This window comes from Cyclospora cayetanensis, unplaced genomic scaffold (assembly GCF_002999335.1).
Source record: "Cyclospora cayetanensis isolate NF1_C8 unplaced genomic scaffold, CcayRef3 CcayRef3_contig_9, whole genome shotgun sequence".
NCBI lineage: Eukaryota > Apicomplexa > Conoidasida > Eucoccidiorida > Eimeriidae > Cyclospora > Cyclospora cayetanensis.
Window position 1 is genome coordinate 266558 of NW_020312763.1, and position 22065 is coordinate 288622.

The 22065-nt window shown below is 56.1% G+C and overlaps 3 protein-coding genes across 3 annotated transcripts; 2 read left to right on the forward strand and 1 right to left on the reverse strand.

Annotated features, from left to right (window-relative positions):
- Window positions 1-405: 405 nt before the first annotated feature.
- LOC34617723 lies at window positions 406-12256 on the reverse strand (the record flags this gene model as incomplete). The annotated part of the gene is made up of 12 exons (XM_026336030.1): window positions 12243-12256; window positions 11893-12052; window positions 10894-11685; window positions 10155-10575; window positions 9608-9871; window positions 8603-8958; window positions 5565-5568; window positions 2864-2963; window positions 2185-2695; window positions 660-1362; window positions 566-619; window positions 406-488 (listed from the first exon to the last, which is right to left on the reverse strand). Coding segments are annotated over exons 1-12 (3462 nt in total), but the record flags the coding sequence as incomplete, so codon positions are not given.
- Window positions 12257-12568: 312 nt separating this feature from the next.
- Window positions 12569-13166, forward strand: LOC34617726 (probable prefoldin subunit 4). The gene is made up of 2 exons (XM_026336001.1): window positions 12569-12763; window positions 12990-13166. Exons 1-2 carry the CDS (start codon window positions 12569-12571, stop codon window positions 13164-13166), a joined length of 372 nt encoding a protein of 123 aa, XP_026191786.1.
- A 2259-nt stretch (window positions 13167-15425) lies between these two features.
- Window positions 15426-21448, forward strand: LOC34617727 (adoMet-dependent rRNA methyltransferase spb1). Its single transcript, XM_026336031.1, has 10 exons — window positions 15426-15553; window positions 15840-16023; window positions 16186-17058; window positions 17440-17786; window positions 18275-18762; window positions 18806-19176; window positions 19441-19808; window positions 20080-20191; window positions 20508-20658; window positions 21216-21448. The coding sequence occupies exons 2-10, from the start codon at window positions 15898-15900 to the stop codon at window positions 21446-21448; spliced, it is 3069 nt and encodes a 1022-aa protein (XP_026191816.1). The 5' UTR covers window positions 15426-15553; window positions 15840-15897.
- The last annotated feature ends 617 nt before the right edge of the window (window positions 21449-22065 follow it).

Sequence of the window (22065 nt, forward strand, 5' to 3'; positions counted from 1 at the left end):
TCCCCCTCCGTGATCCTCTCCAAAAGTGCAACGATTCTTCGTGTTGTAGCTCATGCGTCCTCGAACTCCCGCTGAAGCTGCCGAAGCCTCCTGATGGTGCTGATGATGATGCTGATGATGATGATGCACGCGCTGAGAAATCGCAGCGCTGCGCCCTCTTGGAGGCTCGGGATCATCCGAAGCAGCGAGGAAGGCAGCAGCTCTCGACGTTGCCGCACATCGCTTGCCAGGCGTCACACAGGGAGCAGCTCTGGCTGCTGCAACGGGCTGCACTCGCCGAATAATTTGGTAGGTGTCAAGGATGGTGCTGCTGCTGCTGATGCTGTTGCTGATGCTGCTGTTGATGTTGATGCTGCTGTTGATAATGCTGCTGCTGCTGTTGATAATGCTGCTGCTGTTGATAGTGCTGCTGCTGTTGATAGTGCTGCTGCTGTTGACAGTGCTGCTGCTGTTGCTGCACACGGAAGCAACGTGCGTGCTGCATTCAGGTTCGCTGCTAGCCGCCGCAGCAGCAGGTGCAGCAGGGCGTCTCGGAGAACCTCTTCCAACGTTCCCCTTATTGTATCTGTTACTTGGCCGCTCGCCTTCAGCTCCTGCTGCTGCGAAGGCAGCCATTGGGGTGTCTTCGACGTCTCCATCCACTCCCCCTCCCTCTCCATCGCTCGCAGCAGCAGCAGCAGCCGCCGCTTCATCTCCTTCGATGCATTGCAAGGCACTCAACGTCTCTGGATCTAAAGGAGGCACGGTGTAAGAACAGCCCGCGATGCTGCTGCTAATACTACTGCTGCTAATACTACTGCTGCTAATACTGCTGCCTCCTCCTCCGTCTGAAGACTGCGCTCCAATGACTCGCAACAAAGCCTCGGCTTGCTGCTTCCTTCTGGCCTTGCCAGCTACTCCCCCTCCCGCCGCACCGTCTTCCGCCACAGCAGCAGCAGCGCTTGCGGAGGGAGAAGTTGCAGCGGCAGAAGCCTTCAAGACATGAATCCACCGAAGGAGGTTGGGAATGAACTGCTGCACCTGATGAAACTTGTGCTGCTGCTGCTGCAACAGCTGCTGCCCAAGCGCGCCGCCGCCGCTGGCATCCGCATACCCCAAAATCTGCTCCAAAGCAAACCACTGAATTCTGCCGATCTCCTTCCGCTTTTGAGGGCGCAGCTTCACATCTTCTCGAACTCCAGGAATAATAAAAAGCTTCAAGATTTGCGGACCCACACGACCCCGAATAAACAGCTGCTTCTCGATGAGAGAGGAAACATCAAGACCTACCTCCTCGCGCACCTCACGGCTTGCGCAGGAAGCATCTGTCTCCCCTTCGTCCATCTTCCCCCGCGGAAATTGCCACCGATTTCCGCGCCAACCCTGCCCACGCACGCATCCGAAAGAGCAACAAACAGCCTACAAACCTCCCCATTCAAAAAAGCACACGCACGAATGCCAGACAGGCACCTCAAACAGTTACAGAGAGAGAGAGACAGAGACAGAGAGAGACAGACAGACTGACTGACTGAGCATAAATGGGCATGCGTACATATGGATATATATGTACGTAGATATATATATATATATATATTCATATATACACATACACATGTATATATATCTATACATACATCTACCTACATTCACATACACATATATATACATCGACCTACATACACACACACACATATATATACATACATACACCTACATACACACAGAGCATCGAAGAAACAGCAGCCAAACACACACGAGACGGCGGCCTTCCAGAGGGTATTCCAGAAAGAGGTCTTGAAGGAAAAGCGCCAAAAATTCAAACAGAAGCGAAGTATGTAGAAAGCCAACAAGGAAAGCGAGAGAGAACCGTCTCTAGGCAAGGCAAAGAGCCGGGCTAAAGCGCGAGCAAGTGGGCAGACTAAGGGGAGTGCAGATGCCACTCTGCTTCGAGTGCGAATATATATGAATATATATATATATATGAATATATATATATGAATATAGATATGTAAAAATATACATAAATTGCAAAAAGATACTGGATGCACGAAAGCCTTGGAACATACACGCAAACCGCATCGTCATGGTTTGCCGTGGTGTCTAATGAAAGGGAGGAGACATATATATACATATATATATATACCCAGCGCAGAGAAAGGAAAAGGCTCCCCAAGAATGAGACAGCTGAATGCAATTTTTGCCTACCGTAATGAGCAGGCATTTCGTGAGGTCCTGATTCAGAATGATCGCTCCTCTTAGAGGGATCTGCCGGCAGTACACCTGCCACTCGTTGAGGCACCTGTCGTGACGCTCCAGAGGGAAGAAGAGTTGCAGGAGGGGGCAGTCTGCGAAGAGCAGCAGGCCGAAGTCTCTCAAGGAGAGGCGGAGGAGACGTTCCTTGTAGCGTTCCACCCATATGTCTATATACCACCACCATGCCTCTTGCACTTGGAAATACAGATGCACCGAATCGAGCAGCAGCGACTCTGGCAGCAACGCAAAAAATCTGCCATAACAGTCGAGCAGAGCCTCATCAAGCAAAGCCTGGTCTGGAGATCCCCGCTTCAACGCCAACGCCTCCTCCTGAAAGACTGTTCTTATGCTTGTGGCAGTGCTGCTGCTGCTGCTGCTGCTGCTGCTGCTGCCCTTGGTGCTGCTGGCGTTGTTGCGGCTGTTGCCGTCTACCGGCAGTGCACTTCGCGCGCTGCCAGTGCTGCTATTAGGAGAACAGGGAAGTCTGTCTCCTTCGTCCGCGAGTGCTCCTCCACTGCACTGCCCCTTTTCTGCAGCAGCAGCAGCAGCGACAGAAGCAGCAGCGACAGAAGCAGCAGCAGCAGAAGCAGCAGCTAGAGCAGCCAGAGGCGTCGAAAACGGCAGCGGTGGCCTGTGGAGACTGTGCATGCAGCTGCTGCTGCTGCTGCTGCTGCTACTGCTGCTGCTACTGCTGCTGCTGCTGCTGCTACTGCTGCTGCTGCTGCTGGCACCTAGCAAAGAGGCCTCCACTGGCTTATCATAAGGCAGCCTTGCAGGCAGAGGAGGATGAGCAGCAGCAGCAGGATGAGGAGGAGAACGTTGCGCAGGAGCTGCAGCTGCTTCTCGAGGAAGCGCGCAGGGTGAAGACGACGCTGCTGCTTCTGAAACGTCTTGCTGCCTGCCGCAGGGGGAACTACCCCGTCTAGGGGGGGAGTGTAGTTCTCCATGCCAGCAGCTAGCGCCTCGGGAGGCTACTGCCGGAGCAGCTCGCGATACACGCGGAGGTGCTGACAAGCCTTGAGCGCCTTTCTTTCCCCATGACGTGGGAGCAGTCCTCGCTGAGAGAGATGCTGCTGCACAAGCCTCATCTCTGTCTGGATGCGCATCGTTCTGCCCCGGAAGGGCGTGGACGCGTCTGCAGAAAAAGCTGCTGCTGCTGCTCCTGCTCCTACTACTGCCGGCTCCGTTGCATCTGGCTGTATTACTTCCTGGAAGAAACGCAGCACTTCTTGGAGGCTGCTCGGCCGAAAGGCAATCCGAAGGCACAGCCTCCTGGGGAGCAGCTTGCGGTGAGCGGCTGTACGGGGGGGGGGGGCCATGCAGTTGTGACGCTGCTTCTGCTGCTGCAGTTGCTGCTGCTTGTTCGGCGAGAGGAATCGACCTTTGCAAACAGGTGCCTCCGTTCCAGAGCTTCAAGCACTACCGTGCTGGTGTAGGAAAGTCTCTGGACGGCCTTCTCTGAGTGGGGCATCTTGTTGCGACGACGGCTGCAGTTGCTGCAGGCTGACACGGGAGAGCGGCTCCAGGATGCCTCCTGCGTGAGTGGTGAAAGTGTGCTGCTGCTGGAGAGTCGTCCCTCGCCTCCCCCTCCCCCCCCCTCGGCGTGCCCTCCCCAAACCGGAGACACCTCCGCGTGGATTACGGCAGGCTGGCTAGCGCGGTGCTGCACTTCTCGCGGCGGCAGGCTCCGGTTTGCAGCGGGCAAAAACAAGTACAGAGAAGGAAGGGTGGGAGGGGGAGAGAGGGCGGCTGCGTCGGGGGTACCCGTAGCGTCTAAGAGCGAAAGCACAGAGAGGTGTCTGTGGGCTGAATGCACCACTCTGCCTGCTGAGAGGGCTTCAACGCGAGGAGGGAGGCGGAGGGCGGACTGGCAAGCGCAGGCCTATTCCGGCAGAGTGAGCGCCACGCAGACGAATCGTGGCTCTGGTTGCCTGCCCCCCTAACGCAGACGCGTGTGCTGTGGAGCAAGTAGAAGGTAGACAGGGGTCAATGGGGTTTCCAAAGATCCCACGGTTGCGCGCGGTGGCATGCAAAGACTGCAGTGATGCGCAGTCGGTTCCGCATACCCGCATGAAGAAGTCCACCGGCGGTCGGGGCCTGGGAAACAGCGACCGACCTCCGGAAGAACGGAATACGGCGGAAAAGGGAAATTTCTCTGATCTAAAAGCAATAAAATGGCTGCTTTCCATCCGAAATGAGAGCCAAATTTACCAGAAAGGGCGGCTGCGGCCACCCGCGCCGTTGTTGCTCATGCCGCCGCAGCAGAGGAGGCCCTCCCTCACTGGCATTAGAGGCCCCATATTTGGCGGTGGCAAGGGGACAAAATCCGTGGCGCTTTCCCTTTTAAAATACAAATGGCAGTGCGGGAAGGAATACGAGTCTTTGAGACTTTGTAACGCTGACTTGGTCAGCACTTGCACTCGCCGGCCGGTGCTTTGAAAAAAACCTGAATGCTGTACTCTCTATAGGCTGCTGCGCTGTCGCTGATGCCGTTTCTGCGGCCGCAGCTGCCGCGCCCCTTCCTGATGCTGCGGATCCGAATTCATGAGCTGATTCAATGTGATCACCACGAAAAACCAAGTCCAAGCGCACACTACGCCTTTTGGGGCAAAAGCCATCGGGAGAGAGGCGCTGCCACCCCAGCGGAAGGAGGCTATACGCACAGGGCCGTGTTGGATTGGCAGACCTAAAGAGGCGACCGCTCGGCGCGGCTAGGACCTATACTTCGAGTTGAACTTTGGGATGAAATTTACGGTGTACATTGAACTCTGCTTTATTCTGCACTTGCCTGTTGCTCTCTCCCCGTCATTGGTGATGTTTTTCTGTCGCATTCCTCGGGCGAAGCGCGACTTCGGCGACGCCGTTGGGCAGCATTCGCATCTGCCGAGACCCTCTTTCAGGGATCCTCTTCGCCGCGAGGGCCATTGGCACTTCCACAATTACACTGCTGCGCTTTTACATCGGCTGGACCTCCTTCAAGGGGCGAAACAGTCATTTTCATGATTCGCCGGCCACGCTGTCTCGCAACTAGGGCAGGTTCGCCCTGAGACTTGCTCGAGCATCTTCACACGGGCACGGAAAGGTTCTCACTAGAGATCTCCCTCCCAAATTGCACTGAAGGCCCTTCGCACGGCTGTTTCATGGAGTGGCTGCTCAACGTGCTCATTGAACAACTGACGAACGAACACAGCACGGATCGTTAGGCCTACCTTCGAAACGACTGTTGTACGCCTCCGTGCAATCCAACTGGTGTTCTACCCCACTGGCGTCAATAGCACATTTCGAATTTTATACTATCGGCTTCGCACACGATGAATGCAGGATCATACGACACCCCTCGGTACCTGAGTGAAATTGCCCAGAATCTAGTACTGTGTTCGGCTGGTGCCGGCCATGCACTCCCACCCCCTGCCACCTGCTTGGAAACACAGAGCTCTACCCTTCCCGTTCCGCACAATCCCGTATGTATTAGGCATCCGAACACGATAAACCCCAGGGGCTGTAGGACAGGCTCCGCCCCAGGCAACTCAGAGAGCAGACTAGCCTGGGCAAGACACCATCGTTACAGCTCTGCATCTAAGGTGGTCTTCGTACGCAGACATCCAGTTCTAGACTCAACACAAACTTAGCAGAGAACCAGTTAATGCCTTTAAATGCGCTCTTGCCTCTTGCTGCCGCGCGCGGGGCAGCTTGGCTGCGCACCGCTGCACCCTCCATGCATTCGGAGGACTCACAGCTGCTTCTGCATGGGATCTAGCGCACACGCCCACAACACTGCCTCTTTGTGTATCGAGCTAAAAGTACTCAGCAAAAGTAATATACGAAAGGACAACAACCACAACAGTCAATTCTTTACTGATTCTTATGTAAACAGAACTGGTGTGCAGAGATTGCCTAAGTGTGGCTTAGCACGCTACCCTAAACCTTTCTAGAAATACAGGGCTATTAGCAGCTCAAAGCTCTAGGAAGCACAAATTCAGGATCCTCTCTTGCAACAGATCCCGAAGCAAAAAATGTCTGGAAGGGTCAGCAAGCTAAATAACGGAAACGCAGAAACGGTGTTGAAGTTTAGACCCTACCCCTAGAGCCAGCCGAACCTTTTCTGGCTGTATGCCATCCCTTTCCTCATGGAGAGATGTGCCTTGCTGGAGCAAAGCACTGGATGTCTCCGGAGCAAGCATGGCATTCCTTCTGTTTCTTCGGCTGTCTGTAGCAAGCTACAGCTACTACACTAGTTGTATTTGATTTCAAGGCAGAAAATTAAGTGACTAGCATGTTTGGTCGTATATTTTCAAGCTGCAGAGCACTGCTAGCTCAATGCAAGAAGGTGCACTGCATTGTGCGGAGGTGACCCCAGATGCTACGTGGGAGTGGCTGTGAATGCTCTGAGGCTGAAGGGTGCAGCGATGTGCATTTCAAGTGTGCTTCTCCCTTCAAGCCGAAACGATGAGAGGCGCGAGCTGCGGAGGGCAGGAAGGCACTTGAAACGCATTCACGCACTTCCTCGAAGTTTGCCTTGAGTGTAGAGTGGAGTGGTTTTCTAAAGACAAGACCGTAAATGGGGTGTTACAGTGCCGCTCTGCGCAGTTAGTTCGTTGGCTGCATCCTGGGAAACGATGGAAGGGAGGCGCTCTGAGTCAGGCGATACAATGGAAGAAGCAGGCGCTTGCAAAATATAGTGGGCTTTCTACAATGCGACAAGAAAAACACACGCATCTTCGTACTGTGGCGCTGCCTAGCAGCATGCTTAGTGATGCAAGGCTTTGCCCTTGATCCACAACATGTCCTTTTAGCCATCCCCCTTCGGATGATACTTCGGTTCCTCGGGAACTCACTAGTAGCCGTGTAACTTTGCATAATGACTGTAGCATATGAAGCACACCGCCCTGGCACACACCCTAGATCTACACTATTGAGACACACGCGAACGAATGAGCTTGCCTTCTTGTGCATGCGGTATGCGTCCTCTCCATTGCTCGCTGCTAATTCGTTGCCCACGAAACGGGTGTCATGCAAGCACACATGTCGCTTCCTGTCCCTTGAAGAAGCTGTACAGACGACGAGGACAGAGCACGGGCAAACGCCGTCAGGTAAGCGCCTCTGCGGAATCCGTTTTATGCGGCGCCTTATTCAATCACAATTGGGCAAGTAGCGAATACTCATGGAATTCGGGCTGCGGCGTCTGGAGTCTACGCCCTTTACGGCGTCTAGTTGTTCTGCAATCCCAGCAGCAGCTCTCAGGTCGTGCGGGGGTCCAGCCCGAACGAAATGTCACGCACTGTACAGACGGTATATGCAAAGAGAGTGGGTGGACTGGAAGGCCCTCTTGGGGCATTTAGGGGAAGACTTCTCGCAAGGGCCTAGCCACAGGCTGCGCAGCAAAGCAGCTACCACCCCCCGTGTTTGGTGCGCACTTAACGCTTCTTCCCAGAGCGCCTAAACTGCCCTGCAGCAAAGGGCCCCTCCATGGCCAGCCATACAACTTAGGCTGCTGAAACAACGCGTAAGCTTGCAGTCGTGGTTCCTTTCACTCGGCGGTGCTGCTTCATGAGGAATTCCCCGCTTTGCAGCACGCACTCCCCACGCTAGGCGGTGCTGCTTCATGAGGAATTCCCCGCTTTGCAGCACGCACTCCCCACGCTAGGCGGTGCCTCCTTGACTAGCCGCGAGGCCTCTCTTGAGCAAACGGGAAGTCAACGGCCGTGAAAGTCTGCCTCGTCAACCAGCATACGGATCTCTCATTCCCTAACTTTATTTGGGGGGCCTAGTGCCTCTGCTTCCTTCTATTCCTGTCCCTGCCACTTCGCTCCACTCCCCAGAGTACACACTGAAAATCCTGCCTTCCCTTATAGCTCGCTGCTCTCTCTATGCAACCAGGCGCAGCCGTCTACCCGTGTCTCTGCAAACCCCAGCCCTTTGGCTATGCCCCTCGTCTGACAGCCTTGAAAGCCGTCCGTCAACGCTATTGGTGCTGTGTCTTCTGCGAGCGAGGGGCTGATGTGCCCCTTACCCCAGCGGCTTTGCAGCAGCAGCTAAACAGACTGTGCTGCTGCACTTGCAACGGTCGCTTGCACCAGCAGCTAGTTCTGCAGAGGGTGCAACTAGAGCCTCGGGCAGCCTTCCGCCCCTCTGTGCGCTGAGCACTGGAGAGGCCTCCAGCTGTCGACAACATGCCACACAGAGAACCCAGGGGCCCCCTTGTTCTCACAGTCTCGCGCCTCGGAGTTTTCCCCTCCCACGGCTGCGGGATCCAGGTACCTGCAAGAACCATCCACAACGCAGCCAACGCGGCGGGAAGGTTTTACACTGCGAGCATCGACCGCCCCGCAATTCGTCCCGGGAGTACACTTCCTCGGCGCTGGAGAGAGACGCACCTGCACCACAAAATAGCGGCCACTTGGGAACCCAGATAGGGGGCGAAGGAAAAGAGAAGGAAGAAACTGAACCAGGAAGCAGCGCCACTCCACGCTGAGGGCCCCTCCGAGGCAGCCGCAGCAGGCGGATGCAGGAAGTTCGACTCGTCAACGCGAGAAAGCCAGGCAGCGGTATACGCAACCGCCGGGTTCAGCGCTGCTGGGGAGGGGGGGTGCAAGGCGGCAAACAGCAGCAGCAGCAAAAGCATTGCAGCGGATCGGTACAACAGCAAGGCGCTGCGGCTGCCTCGTGAAGCGTGTGCTGCTGCGGCGACCTCCGAGAAGCCCAACTCCACGTGTTCAGGTGCAAATGCTGCAGTCGAAGAAGACGTAGCCTGGAGGGGCAAGGCTTCTCTCGCGCTGGCGCTGTCGTAGTACAGCCACACCAGCAAGAAGCGCAGGTGGAAGTAGGCGAGGCACTGCAGAGAGGGGGAAACGCACAGAAGGAAAGAGAGGACTCATGGAAAACGCATTCGGGGAGGGGATTTGTGCCTTTTTAATCGAGAGACATGCATGCGCACATCGAAGGCTGCGGCTGGAAGATGCGCGCAGGAAGGCACTACAAGATGTGCAGAGTGCTCCTCACAACAGGCACACATACAAAAACAGAGAAAGCAAGGCTGGTAGGAGCATCATGCAGAGTAAGTGAGAGGCGACGAACGCGCAGAGAGGGAGGAGGAAAGCGAGCGCGTGCTCGTGGAGCGGGCCCCACACACCGCCGAGAAGGGACTGTGTGTGTCTCTACATATATAAACACACATGGGTAGATATGTGTTTGTGTTTGTGGAAGGAGGCTGGGCTGGCGCAGAGACAGGCGGTGATACAAACCCTCCGGGGGAGGTGTGTGGAGCGAGAGGGGTGGTACTGAGCCGCGTGTGCCTCATGCGGCGCGCGACGAAGAGCAGCAGAGGCATACTTTACGACCCGAAGCAAGCAGCAAGACTCAAAGCAGCGCTGCATACTGCACGTTTCGCGGCTTCCACAGCTCACCACCAGGCCGGCGAGAGTTGCCTCCGCTGCAGCCAGCTGCAGAAGAGACGCGTCTCTCGGAGAAGCGAAGGCGGCTGCGATGCGCCCAGAGGCTCCACAGAAACTCCATACGACTGCAGCTGCGACTGCTGCTGCGCTGTACTGCAATGCTAGGAGCAGATTCGTGAAGCCTAGCGAACGGCTGCCCGCAGACGCAAGCCAGCTCGCGTAGAGGAATGCTGGATTGAAATGCAGACCTGCAGCAAGGCAGAAAAGCGCCGCACGCGAAAAACGAAGTAACCCACTAATACACATGCACATGCACATGCATGCACATGCACATGTATGCATGCATGCACATGCATGCACACGGGAGGTGCAGAGCCTCTTGCGAATTTTGAGGGGGGGGGGGAGGCCTTGTTGCTAGAAATCGTGTTGCTCCTCGGTCTGCTCTGTTGTGCGTTTTCGTAGCAGCGCTTGTGCACACGCGCTGCCCCAGTAAAAAGGCGCTTCGACGGCAGCCTCTCCGCTCGCGCCTACCTGAGGCAGCAGCGCCTACGTAGAAGAGCAAGGGGAGTCTCCCCTTGAGCAGCAAGAGGTGCAGCAGGGGGGGAGGTCCCTTGCTGCCGAGCTCGGGGTCTGCGGAGAGAGCCGAAGCAAAGAGAGCAAGCGTCAAACAAAACGTGCCAGTTGCTTCCCAGCAGCACACCCAGCGGCGACTGCGCCGCCACTTGCCCTCCAAGCGGCTCCACAGGGGGGTTGGTGTTGCTGAGTTCGCGCCTCTTGCCGCTTCGCGCTCCCCTTCTCCGTGCAGGATAGCTGGCGAGGACGGGAGCGCCTCTGTGGCGCTGCCGTACAAGCTGCTGCGCACGCAGCCTTTGGAGCTGTTGCCGCTGTTGCAGAGGCGCCTGAGCACCTTCTCCTCCAGATCGACGGCAGCTTGTAGCAGCCACACGCCGAGCTGCAGTGCTCGCTTGACGCTTCGCCAGACTCGAAGGCGTCGTCCAGCGATTGTTTTTGCTGCTCTCCCCCCGACCGCCGCCGCTGCTGCTGCTTCTTCTTCCCCCCCGTGCTGCTGCTGCACCCCTCCCCCTCCCTGCTGAGGAGGCAGCTCGCGGGAGGCGGGGTGAAGCAGCTGCTGAGACGCCTCTCCTGAGGAGGGAGGGAGCCTTGAAAAAGCGCGGATCGGCAACGCCCCCAGCCGTTCGTACGACTGCTCCTGGCGCTTCGGAAGCGCTTCTCCCGCTGTACACCCCAAGGGGAAGCCGTTTCGACCTACCAACGAGTCTTCCCTTCCAGCGACGTCCACCAGTTCTTCGCCTTGCAGAGTGGCTGTGCATGCATCCCACGAAAGGTCTGCGGCGCGCTCAGCCGCAGAAGAGGCGGTGCAAGACACAACCTCAGACGGCGCGCGTCGAGAGGGGGAAAGAGAGCCGTGAGATTCACGGCGCCCAGGCAGAGCCTCCCTCGAGCAGCCGCTCGATTCGGGAGGCTGTGAGGCAGGAGGAGGCTCATGAACATCTGCGTCTAAATCCCACACTCCGGGGAACGCGAACAACTCCTCCCCCGCCTCGAGCCAAGCGGCGGCAGGGGGGGCTTTGTCGAGGTTAAGGCTGCTGCCAGAGAGAGCCTTGGCTCGTTCCCCTGCAGGAGAAGGAAGGCAGCCTGCAAGGCGCCTCGGCGACTCGTCTTCCTCTTCAGCAGCCGTTTCTGGGGGGGGGGTGAACAGAAAGTCGGCTTGCGAGGAAGACGTTGTGTTGCGAGGGGAGTCTTCCGTGCTGGCTGTGAGCTGCAGCGCCGCCTCCCTCTTGGGAGCGTGGCTTTCTGCCTCCCAGGGAGCGCAAAGATCGGCTGTTTCTAGCAGGTTCACTGCCCCTGCGAAGCCCTCTTCGCAGGGGGGAGGCGAGCACTGGGCAGAAGACGGGGAAGAGGCCCTTAGGTGGAGGGGGAGGCAGAAGGACGGCGTCTGCGGAGTCTTCAGGGGGTCTGAACATCCTGCAAGCGGCTCATAGAGGTAGTGGCTGGAGAGCAGAGGGCGAGGAGGGGCACGTCTCGCTTCCTCCGAAGCCCCCTGGCGACGGCTCAAGGTGTCGAAATTCATGAGAAAAGTAGGAAATTCGCAGCTGCAGGACGAGGGTAACCTTCTCGGGAAAGCAACAGAGGCGCTACAGCGCAGCACGCGAGGGGAAGCCGACAGACACAGCGGCAAGAGCTGGAAATCCAAGGGTCGTAGACGTGTGCAGCCGCCGTGTTCAGCACGCTGGCTAAGTATGCATGCGCCAGAAGCGGCCGGCCGGCGAGCGCTTCTCTCCAACAGCCAAAAGCCGCCCTCATGACCCACCCATACCACCCAGACCGCAGGAGGCGTGGGAGTGCGTGGTGGTGGGAGCGGGGGCTGTGCGACGGTGCTACGATCTGCACGCCATGCCCAGTTTTCCCTGGCTTTAGGCGCAAAAATATAAAGGCATTTGCCCTGAACGCGGTTGGCTCCTCCCGAGGCAGACGCCAGACGCCGTTAAGAAGACAGGCGCGTTTGCCCTCGCACATGCCATGTGGAAGAGCGCGGCATTCAACTTGGGGCTTTGAACGGCAGCCGAAGCGGGTGCACAGACACCGCAACCCTATGACCTCGAATCCTCCATTGTGAATGTTTTGTTCATTTTTTTCTCGTCAGAGTGCGTATGCGGAGGATCTGGACGGGGTGTCCGCTTTCTCCCACGCTGCCGACTCCCCCCGCGTGGCAGCCAGTTCTCCTTTTCTCTTTTCTTCAACCATTGAAAGGCATCCCAAAGAGCGCGCCAAGTAACTCGAAAACAACGCGGCGGCTCCAGTAACCCCTCTTCTACCACCCCCTCTGCGCTTCCAAGTGCTCAAGCACGAGCAGGTGTGACTTTCCGTTGCGCCGCTCTTCCTCTTTATTCTGGCGTCTGATCTCAAGACTGCAGAGACTGCAGATGGCAAGCGAAATAGATGTGTCGGAGGAGGCCCAAAAGCGGCTATGCCGGTTCAGCTACCTCTCGCACAGCATCGGCACCATGGAGGAGAGGCTCGCAGTGCTGAAGAAGAAGATCACGGCACTGAGCGACGCCAGCGAAGAAGTAGAAGTTTCCTTCACGGACGACGATCTCTGGATTAAAGTTGGTCAGTCAGTCAATCGTGGGGAAAGCTGCACAAAGGATCGTGTGGGTGAAAGCCGCACATGAGTGGTGCTGAACGCACTGGTTGTTCTGGAAAATGCACTCTATGGGGTGTCTCATGCTGTGCTTTTGCTTGTGTTCTCTCTCTCTCTGTGTATGTGTATGAGCATGTATGTATGTGTATGTGCATGAGTATGTATGCATGTATGTATGTGTATGTGTGGCTCCCTCAGGGGAGTGTTATGTTCAGCAGAGCGCAGACGGCGTCCAGGAGCATCTTTCTGCAGCTCAGGAGGAAACCCGTGCAGAATTGCGAAAGCTGGATAACACGCTTGCCGCCTACAGAAGCGAAATGCTCGAGCTGAAGGCGAAGCTTTACGCGGAGTTCGGGAACCGCGTCAATCTAGACAAATGAGGGCCGAGGCGCAGAAATAGCTACTACAAGGCACGACGAGAAAACTACTCACGAGCCGCGTCAAGCGATGCAGGCAAGCAAATGCCGCCAAACCAGGCGACCAGATTTTCATGGCGTGCATGCATGCATGCATGCCATGAAAAGGGTACGCATTCATCGTTTCCGATGAACGAACGCTTTCCATTCGAATATCGGGCACTTGTTTCGCCTCGTGTCATGCATACAGTTCAATCCAATATTGCCTACCCAATTACTTTCAAGAAGTAGCGGCATCCAGTGAAGACCACTGAATGCTTCGTTTTGCACACATGCATCAAGGGCGAGGGGGAGGGCGAGTGTGCGATCAATCATATGCATGCGTTAAAGAAACCAGTGGAAGATCTGCTTTTGAATGCATTTCCGATGGCGCCAAGCCGCTGGAATCACCCCATCTCGTCACACAGCCTTGTTGCGGATTGAGGCGTTGTGTTCGCATGAGTTGTTTTGCACCACATAGCACCAGCGAGATGATGAGGCAACAGCATTCACATTGCTGCATCGCGCAGCACATGAACGCGTGATACTGGAGCCGCCAAAGATATCGTGGGGGTGGGAATGCCGGTTGGTAGGCCAACTGTGAGGCTGCACCCCAGGAGCTCCTTAGATTGAGACACCACGCGATTCCCGAGTTACCCAACAATTAGAGAAAATGCATGATGTGAATGCCTTCCAAATGCCCTCCCTTCCCACGCCCCTCACAGTTTATCCATGAGAAGAGAGGACGGCCTGGCCGCGCGTTGCTGCACCCTCTACGCACTACTAGCACGCGCACAGCGACTTCCCTGTAGCATCTTATGAAGGGGTCCAAAAATCGTGTTCTTCGTGCTGGTCTAACGGGGGGCGCTGCTAGAAACAAGGTGAACGGTAGACACGTCAAGCAGTCGGTTCTCCGCCAATTCCTAATTACCTAGTCTTAGTGCATGGGAACGTGCGTGCAGCTTGGTGCGCTAGAATTGCCTTCTTCTGCTGTCATCCTATATAGCTCTATAAACAATGACGAAACGCGCTAAACTTATCCGGCCCATTGAGGCACGCCAGCCGCGAGGCGGGCAGATCCGTTTGCTTGGTGTGCTCTCTCGCTTTTGAGCAAAAATGCCATCAATCATCAACCAAACGGATTCCCGCGGAGTCCACACCACTGCAGACGAAACAGGGCCTCCCGCCGCTGAACTTAAAGTTCAGATGGGAATTTCCTCTACTGCAGGCTGCACGTGCGCGCAATTTGAGCGGCGTCAGACTGTGCGGAGCAGCACGTTTCCGCAGTGGGAATTGCTGAGAAACGTCCTTTCGTGGAATAATGCACAGTAGAAAGGGGAAATGCCGTACAGTGCCAGGTGTACAGGTCCCATTTGAATCATCGTTTCGATCTACGCCAGGACAGGGATACGCCTCCTTCAGCAAGCGAAGGGAAAGCGCCATCGGCACCAGCTCACAGTGCAGAAGCCCTTTTAATCATCATGGCAAGGGCAAAACGGAAAGCTCCTTTGAGGTGTATCATGCCATGGAGCGCGAGGGAGACAACTAAGTCGCTATGCCCTTCAGCCTCCCTGCCTTTTCCAAATAACCAGACAGTCCTCGATGTCGTTGAACGTAGTCTGGAGCCAAGCAGAGCATTTTTAAAGCTGCATGCGCGTGTACGCGTCAGTGTGGCGAGTGTACTATGGCGAAACGCCCTATCTGCTAGCGTGAAGGACGCCTGATGAGCAAGCGCCACCGTCCACACTTCTTCCGCCTTCTGCACGGCGACAAAGGCGCAAGGTGGCTGGAAAGTACGCGTTATGTTTGTGCCTTACACTTTAGACGCTGTTTAAATGCAAATAAGGAGCTTAGAAGGAGGAAGAGCCGGTGGATGGCTTGCCATGACCGCCCGGCGCTTCGCAGCAGCGGCCTTCGAGCAGTCTATCGGTGCCTCGACCTGCATGCACTGTGCGGGCGGCTGGTCCTATTGAATGCCATCTTTTTAGGGGGCAATTGTTGCTGTTTCCTCAATTATTTGTGTATAAGGAACGAGTGCGCAGCCGCTTGACTTCGTCAGCGCGGGAAATTAGCGCCTCTCGCCCCAGAGTCTTGACCCCACGAGGAAGCTGTATCGTGAATCGGCCTTCTTCCCCCCTCGCTCTCTGAAGGAGAAACATTCCAGATATCAGGACAGGAAGCTGGGCCTTGGGGCAGGAAGAAGGCAGACTTCGCCCTCAGGAGACAATGGGACGGGCTCAGCAGCGAAAGAAGAAGGGGAAGGAGAGGCTGGATCGGTACTATCACCTGGCTAAGGAGCAGGGGTTTAGAGCTAGGAGTGCCTTCAAGCTGATTCAGCTAGCTCAGAAGTATGACCTCTTCACGAACTGCAGGTAAAGTGTGCGCTGGGCAGGCGGGGGCGGTGCTGTAGGCAGGGCAGGTGCGTGCGAGGGAGTTTAGCGCCTATTCCCGGTGTAGGGCTAGGCGTAAGTCTGCAGCGAGACGCATCAATCTGCCGACCATGAGCACCATGATGAAGGCACTTGCTGGACTTACGAAGCACGAGGGGGGGTCACGGCTTGTGCCCTGTTGTTGTTTCGCTGTTGCGCCTTGTGGCGACAGAGTGCCGCGCTGTAATTCCTTCTGTGGTGCGTGCTCTGCGTCTGTTCATGTTCTCAGAGTTGCTGTAGATCTTTGCGCTGCTCCAGGGGGTTGGTTGCAGGTCTGCGCACGGCACATGCCGCTCTCGAGCCTAGTTGTTGGCGTCGACTTGGCCCCCATCCAACCCATCAAAGGTTGCACTACGTTCCAGTCCGATATCACGACGCAGGATTGTCGCAACAGGCTCAGGAAGCTTTTGCAGGTGCGGAGAAAAGAGCGTCTCTGGGACGTTTTGCGGATCAAAGGGAGGCGGAGGGGAAGCGTGTTTACAGTGCTGCTTGCGTTGCTGGCGTGTTTGCATTGTGTCACCGGGTGAGGAGGAATGGAGGGTTCTGCTTGAGCGGCTGTTGCTCGTGTGTCGCAGGGTCATGAGGCGGACTTGTTTCTTCACGATGGATCCCCGAACATGGGAATGGATTGGAGTATTGACGCCTTCAACCAGAATGTTTTGGTGTTGCATGCGGCACACTTGGCGTGCGACTTTCTGAGGCGAGGGGGCCTTTTCGTGTCGAAGGTTTTCCGCTCCTCGGATTACGCGTCTCTGCTGTATGTACTGCAGCAGCTCTTCACGAGAGTAGAAGCCACGAAGCCTCAGGCGTCCAGGAACGTGTCTGCAGAGATCTTCGTGGTGTGCAAAGGCTTCAAAAAGCCAGACGTGATCGACTCCAGACTCTTCGACCCCAAGTTCGCGTTTCTAGCAGTAGACGAAGAGCCGGAGGAAGGCGCTGCCTCGGGGCATGCAGACGCTTCTTCCCGAGGCGCAGAGGGCAAAGAGGCCTTCGAGGCAGGAGGGGCTGTTGTGCCAGCGAAGGCGAAAGTCAAGCTGTCAGAGGCTTTGAAAATCGCGCAAAAGAGGAACCGCGGGGGGTACTCCAAGGATGACGGAGGGTACAAGGTGCTGGCGGTTAGGGAGTTTCTCGAGACAAGTTCTCCTGTAGAGACTCTTCTTGGCGCCTCGGAGCTGAGGGCTGTTCTGCCCGGAGAGGCAAGGCTTTGCGATCTCACACAGCGCGTGCTGTCTCACCCGCTAACAACGCCTGAGGTGAAAGACTTGTGGGGAGACCTCAAGGTGCTAGGAAAGCGCGACATTTTGACGTTGCTGAAATGGCGCTTCAAAATCCGCAGAGACTTCGCCTTGCAGGAGAAACGCCAGCAGACAAAGGGTGGAGGGACTGCGGATGCACAAGCGCACGACGGGGCAGGCGAAGACGAAGATGTGGCACACGACCTCGATGAGGTGCGCATGCATGCTCTCAAAAGATCCATTGGGTGCAGGTGGCTGTACATCCTTCGGCCTAGAGGGATGCGGGCTAGTGCAGGTGGCTATGCAGTGCGGGGGGTTATCTAAAGAGAAGTTTGAGGCGCAATTAGCGGCGTCTGAGTGGCGTTAGTTGCGTTGGTAGAAGGGGCGGAGGAAGGCTGCTTCGATCATATGGGGTCTTGGCTGGCGCCGCTTTCCCTCCGCGATGTAATTACGTTTTTCTACACTTCCGCTCTATTTGTCAAGCGTCCTTTATCGCCGGCTTGCCTCCTGGCAGGCGTGCGCTCATGCAGCGCTTATTTGCGAAGCCCGATGCTGCGAATCGCTCATCTTGTGTGGCATGTATGCGGGATGCAGAAGCTCGCCACTCTGCATTCGGAGGCATCTCGTCTTGCGCAGAGGCAGCAGCGGAAGGCTGCGAAGCGCCAGCGCTTATTGCAGACGAAGCAGCAGTTCTCTCGCAATGCGTTTGCGGCATCTGAGAGAGATCCTGATCTCTTTAGGATGGACAAACAGACAGTGGATGCTTTGGCTAAGGAACCAGCATACGTGGACGCTCAGCTGCTGCTGACAGGCGACGCGACTGGGGAGGGTACCCTTCCCTTTGTGGAAAGCCTTGGCGTCCGCAAAGGGGGCGGAAAAGAACTGTCAGACGCGCTTGCAGATGCCACAGACAGCGATTCAGATTTAGACGCTCTTGACAGGTAGGCATCTTACAGGCCGCAGCCAAAGAAGAAGGGGGGCTGCAGAAAGTGCAGACTTTTTGCAGGTGCTCATTTTGCCAAGCAGCAGGGAGGCTTGGTAAAGGCACATACTGTTTGTGGGTGACTGCTGCGGCTGCTGTTGCCGTGGTGGCTCCCATAGTCATGGAGATGCTCTTGCAGCGCTCCGACACACTTGCACATACACACGTGCACATACACACTTGCACATACACATTTGCACATACACACCCTTGCACATACACACCCTTGCACATACACACCCTTGCACATACATACCCTTGCACATACACACCCTTGCACGTACACACCCTTGCACATACACACCCTTGCACATACACACACATACGCAGACACACTTAAACCCATTTACACACTTATACATATACACACAGACACACAGTTACACACGTACACATGGAAAAATCGGGTGGCTGTGGTTGCTGCTGGTGGTGCATTGTTTTCGACAGAATGGAAGTTGACTTGGAGGTTGGTATGCGGCTCCGTGCGCTGGCAGCCGCTGAGAAGGGCGGGGGGAAGGCTGCGAAGAAAGAGACGCGAAGGGCACGCGTGCTCGCGGAGAAGGCCGAGGAAATGCGAGCCGCTGTTGCAGATCTGCAGAGCAGATCTCTGGAGCATTTGGCTAGAGAAAGACAAGCAGACGAAATGTCTGACACAGATGAAGAGGAGGAAGATAGAAAAGCAGCGAGCCACGGCGGGGGGTCCGCTGAGAAGGGGACTCAACAGGAAGAATTGCACGAATACATTGGTGAGCTGGCTTTTTGCAACGCAACTGCATGCCCTACCCCAGAACCTTGGAAAGCTTCCGTGTGCCTTTATTTTCCTACGCTACATACGTCCTGTAGAGGAATGGAATGCAGATCTGGAGTGGTGAGGGTGTATAGGGGAAAGAGACTGGGCTACGTAACTGCAGCTGCGGCTACCCAGTCACTCTTTGGCGCCACGTTTGAGACCCCTGCTTCGCGAATTGCGCACTGCAGACGAGGAGCTACCCGTCGCTGTTGTTGGCGCCAAAGCGGCAGGTTCGAAGCCAAGCAGCAGCGGCCGTTTACCGTTAGCAGCAGCAGCTAAGCAGGGTGCAGCGGCGGGTAGGGAGGAAAAGGCCGCCGAGCGATGGTTTAGCCAGTCTCTCTTCTCGGTTGCAACTGCGAACGAGCTCGCGGATAGCCTTTTGACTGAGGAGTTCGATCCTGTAGTGCCGCAGCCGCGACACCAGGAAGGGAAACAGCAGCAGGATGAAGAGCGCGACGTCGAGATCAAAGAGCTTAGCGAAGCAGACATTCCCCAGATACCCCTTTCCGACAAGCAAAAGCGGCAGCAGCAAAGGCGCAAGGAGGAGGAGAAGAAAGCAGCACGGGCGGCAAAAGCGGCAGCGAACGGAGTGGTCGATGACGTAGTAGGCGCAGATGATGGCCAGCAGAAGTGAGCGGGTGTAATGACGGTTTGCCTCTTGCCTGTTTCTCCTCCGCAGGCTGATTCTTGGGGGTCTGAGTCTGGCGCCTTTAACTAAAGGCACTTTCGCTCTTACTTCTCAGTGGCACACGGCGCGTCTTGCAGACTTTCCTTCAAGCAGAGTGGTCCTTTTGGGGGCTTGCAGCGGACGAATGGCCTTTAGGGGGCGTTTTCTTTGCATGGCCAGAGAGCCCTTATTCCTTGCAGCGATAGCACCCTTGTACGGCGCATCTCTGTTGAGCCTGTCTGCTCTCTGGATCGTCGGCAGGGTGCCTCAGCCTTGCGTGACGCGCCGCAGCCGTGCGTTGCGTTCAGTACGTGTTTTGACTCCACGCCTTCGGAGTGTCTTGCGCTGAGTGTCTCCAGAATAGAAGAGGTTCCAGCTGCGACGTTTGAGCCTCCTCGAGGCGCAGAGGAGGCTGCAGAGTTTGAGGCCATGGGAGCCATGTTGATTCGCCGCTCGTCTCGCATGGACCTTATTGATGGCGCATACAACAGATATGCGTTCAATGATGATGAGCTCCCGGACTGGTGTGTCTGAGAAGATGCGTAGCGAACTCGCCTGTCCTCATGAATTGTCTGGCAGAGAGGCGCCTAGGTGTTCTCCGCCGTGTATAGCGCAGTTTTGTAGGCGAGCGCTGGCTTTGATGAAGGGGAGGACCTTGCCTTCTTGCGAGGAAGGACGAACTGCATGCAGCCGTTTTCCCTGCTCCAGAACGGTAACAGAAGAAACCAGCACCGAGCTGCAGAGGGGGCTACGCGGCAGCGGTGCGTTGGCTGCTCTGCTGGCATTTATGCGCAGGTTTGTGCTGGACGAAGAGAAACACAACAAGCCCGAGTTGCCAGTTACCAAGGAACTGATGCAGGAATACAAACAAAAAATAAAGGAAATTAACGCACGGCCCATCCGAAAGGTTCGCTGAAGCAGCACGCGCAGTTTAGCATCGCATGCAGCGCGACACGCCTATTCGGCCTGTGTGCTGCTGGCTACTGCGTCCGTAATGCGCATGCATCTTGATGGCCTTGCTTCCTGCTACCTACCCAGTGACTCGTGTCTGCTCGCCGCGCCTCGTATTGGCGGCTCTTTTCACATTGCGACGCGCGCACTTCTCGGATTGCTAACGCGCTCCGTGTGCTGCAGCCGTGTAGGCATGCAAATGGACTCCCGGGTGCATATCTTTGAAGTGCTGTCTATTTCTCAGTTTGCTCCTTGTGTCGGTGTGTGCTCAGGTGCGAGAAGCGGCGGCGCGAAAGAAGAAGAGGGCGCAACGTATCTTGGAAAAAATGAAGCGCCAGGCTCAGGGCATTGCTAATAGTGCAGAACTTTCCGAGGCAGGCAAGGCGAAAGCAATAGCGCGCCTATCGAAGAAGGCCAGGCAAGGTACGCAGCTTGCAACTCTTAAATTCGGGATAGATCCACAGGGAAGTAAGCCCTTAATGTGCTTACTGCTTGCCCTGCCTCCGCAGTGCGTGTTCATTTCAAGGGTGTTGGTTGTCTGTTCGCTAGTGGGGAATTCAAGCGGCATTTTACAACCTAGCAGAGGTCGCTCTGAGAGGCAGTATCTAGGCTGTATGTAGGAGTTCTCCTGAAGGCTTAAAGGGTCGTCAGTACTCTAGTAGAGAGGCTTTTCGCAAGGGGCTGGGAGGTGCCTTTCTACTATTCGGACAGCGCGACAAGAGCGCTCCGACTGTATCCCCTCCCTCTCAACGGAGATGAGTCTCTCTTTCTCTCTTTGAAAAGGACAACATGTCTGGGGTAATAGAGCGCCTCATGCCATCGTGAACAACTTTGCGCCTTGGCGCGGTGCTGTGTGCGTCCTTGTGCTTGTCGGGCATTGCCTGCGCCGCGCTGTTTGTTGGCTGCCGCTGCCTCTCCGCTTGTACATCGAAGGGGGTGTTTTTTCTGTCTGGTGTTGTCTGCTCTTTCTGTGCGAGCAGCGACGGCGCGGAAGGAGAAGGCGCTTGTGGTGTCGAGACGGGTAGGAGGGGGGAAAGCCACCCAGAAGGCGCAGGGAGGCAAGGGGGGCGCGCGTGCCGTAAAACTGGTAGACCGACGTCTCAAGAAGGACAAGAGAGCTATGCTGAAGGCTCAGGCAAAGGGCAAGGGCAAATTTGCAAATAAGGGTGGAAAAAGAGGCCAACAAAAGAGGAAAGGGAAGAAGCGGTTTTGAGGGAGACGCGCACATTCAGCGGAGGCGGACACGCTGAGAGGAAAGCCTCGTGTTACGTTACGGGCTTTTTCTCGCTCGTCTTGCTTCCCTTTCTCCCTTTTATTGCTGGTGTAGCAGCGCCTGTCTGCAGACTTGAGCTGCCTCACGACTTTTCATTGGCAACTGCGTAGTGTATGCATGCAGTACGGTGGTGAGTCGACTTACATATTGAAACACCCCACGGGGCGTTTTAATATGAGGGCTATTGTAGGGGGTGTCCTGTGCTGTAGCTAGAGGGCCAGCGTCTATCTCGTGCTCAAGGCACGGGGTTCTGTGTCGACTGGAAGCCACTATCGATCTCCCGTTTTCTTTTAGCGTTCTGCATGCTCGAGATGTGAACATCGAGAGAGACACTACCCAACCTTGAGGGCTTTCCCCACGCGAGCCCCCCGTAGGGAGTCTTTGCGTTTTGTGCCAACTGCGTGGTAGAGGAGCCGCGACGCACCCCCCTCTCTTTTCTTGTGAGGTCGCGAGCACTGTAAATGCAATATGTATATCATGTATATACACATCTCCTGGGTGCTCCTCACGGCGGGAAAAGCTTCGGACACCTCAGTCCTTGCGGAGCAGAGAAGGCC

Bases quoted from the DNA above. Each gene is read 5' to 3' on its own strand.
- LOC34617726 (XM_026336001.1), top strand. From the start codon at position 12,569: ATGGCAAGCGAAATAGATGTGTCGGAGGAGGCCCAAAAGCGGCTATGC. The intron at 12,764-12,989 runs GTCAATCGTGGG...CCCTCAGGGGAG, and splicing joins GGATTAAAGTTGGTCAGTCA to TGTTATGTTCAGCAGAGCGC.
- LOC34617727 (XM_026336031.1), top strand. From the start codon at position 15,898: ATGCCGCTCTCGAGCCTAGTTGTTGGCGTCGACTTGGCCCCCATCCAA. The intron at 17,059-17,439 runs GTGCGCATGCAT...TGCGGGATGCAG, and splicing joins TGGCACACGACCTCGATGAG to AAGCTCGCCACTCTGCATTC. The intron at 20,659-21,215 runs GTACGCAGCTTG...CTGTGCGAGCAG, and splicing joins ATCGAAGAAGGCCAGGCAAG to CGACGGCGCGGAAGGAGAAG.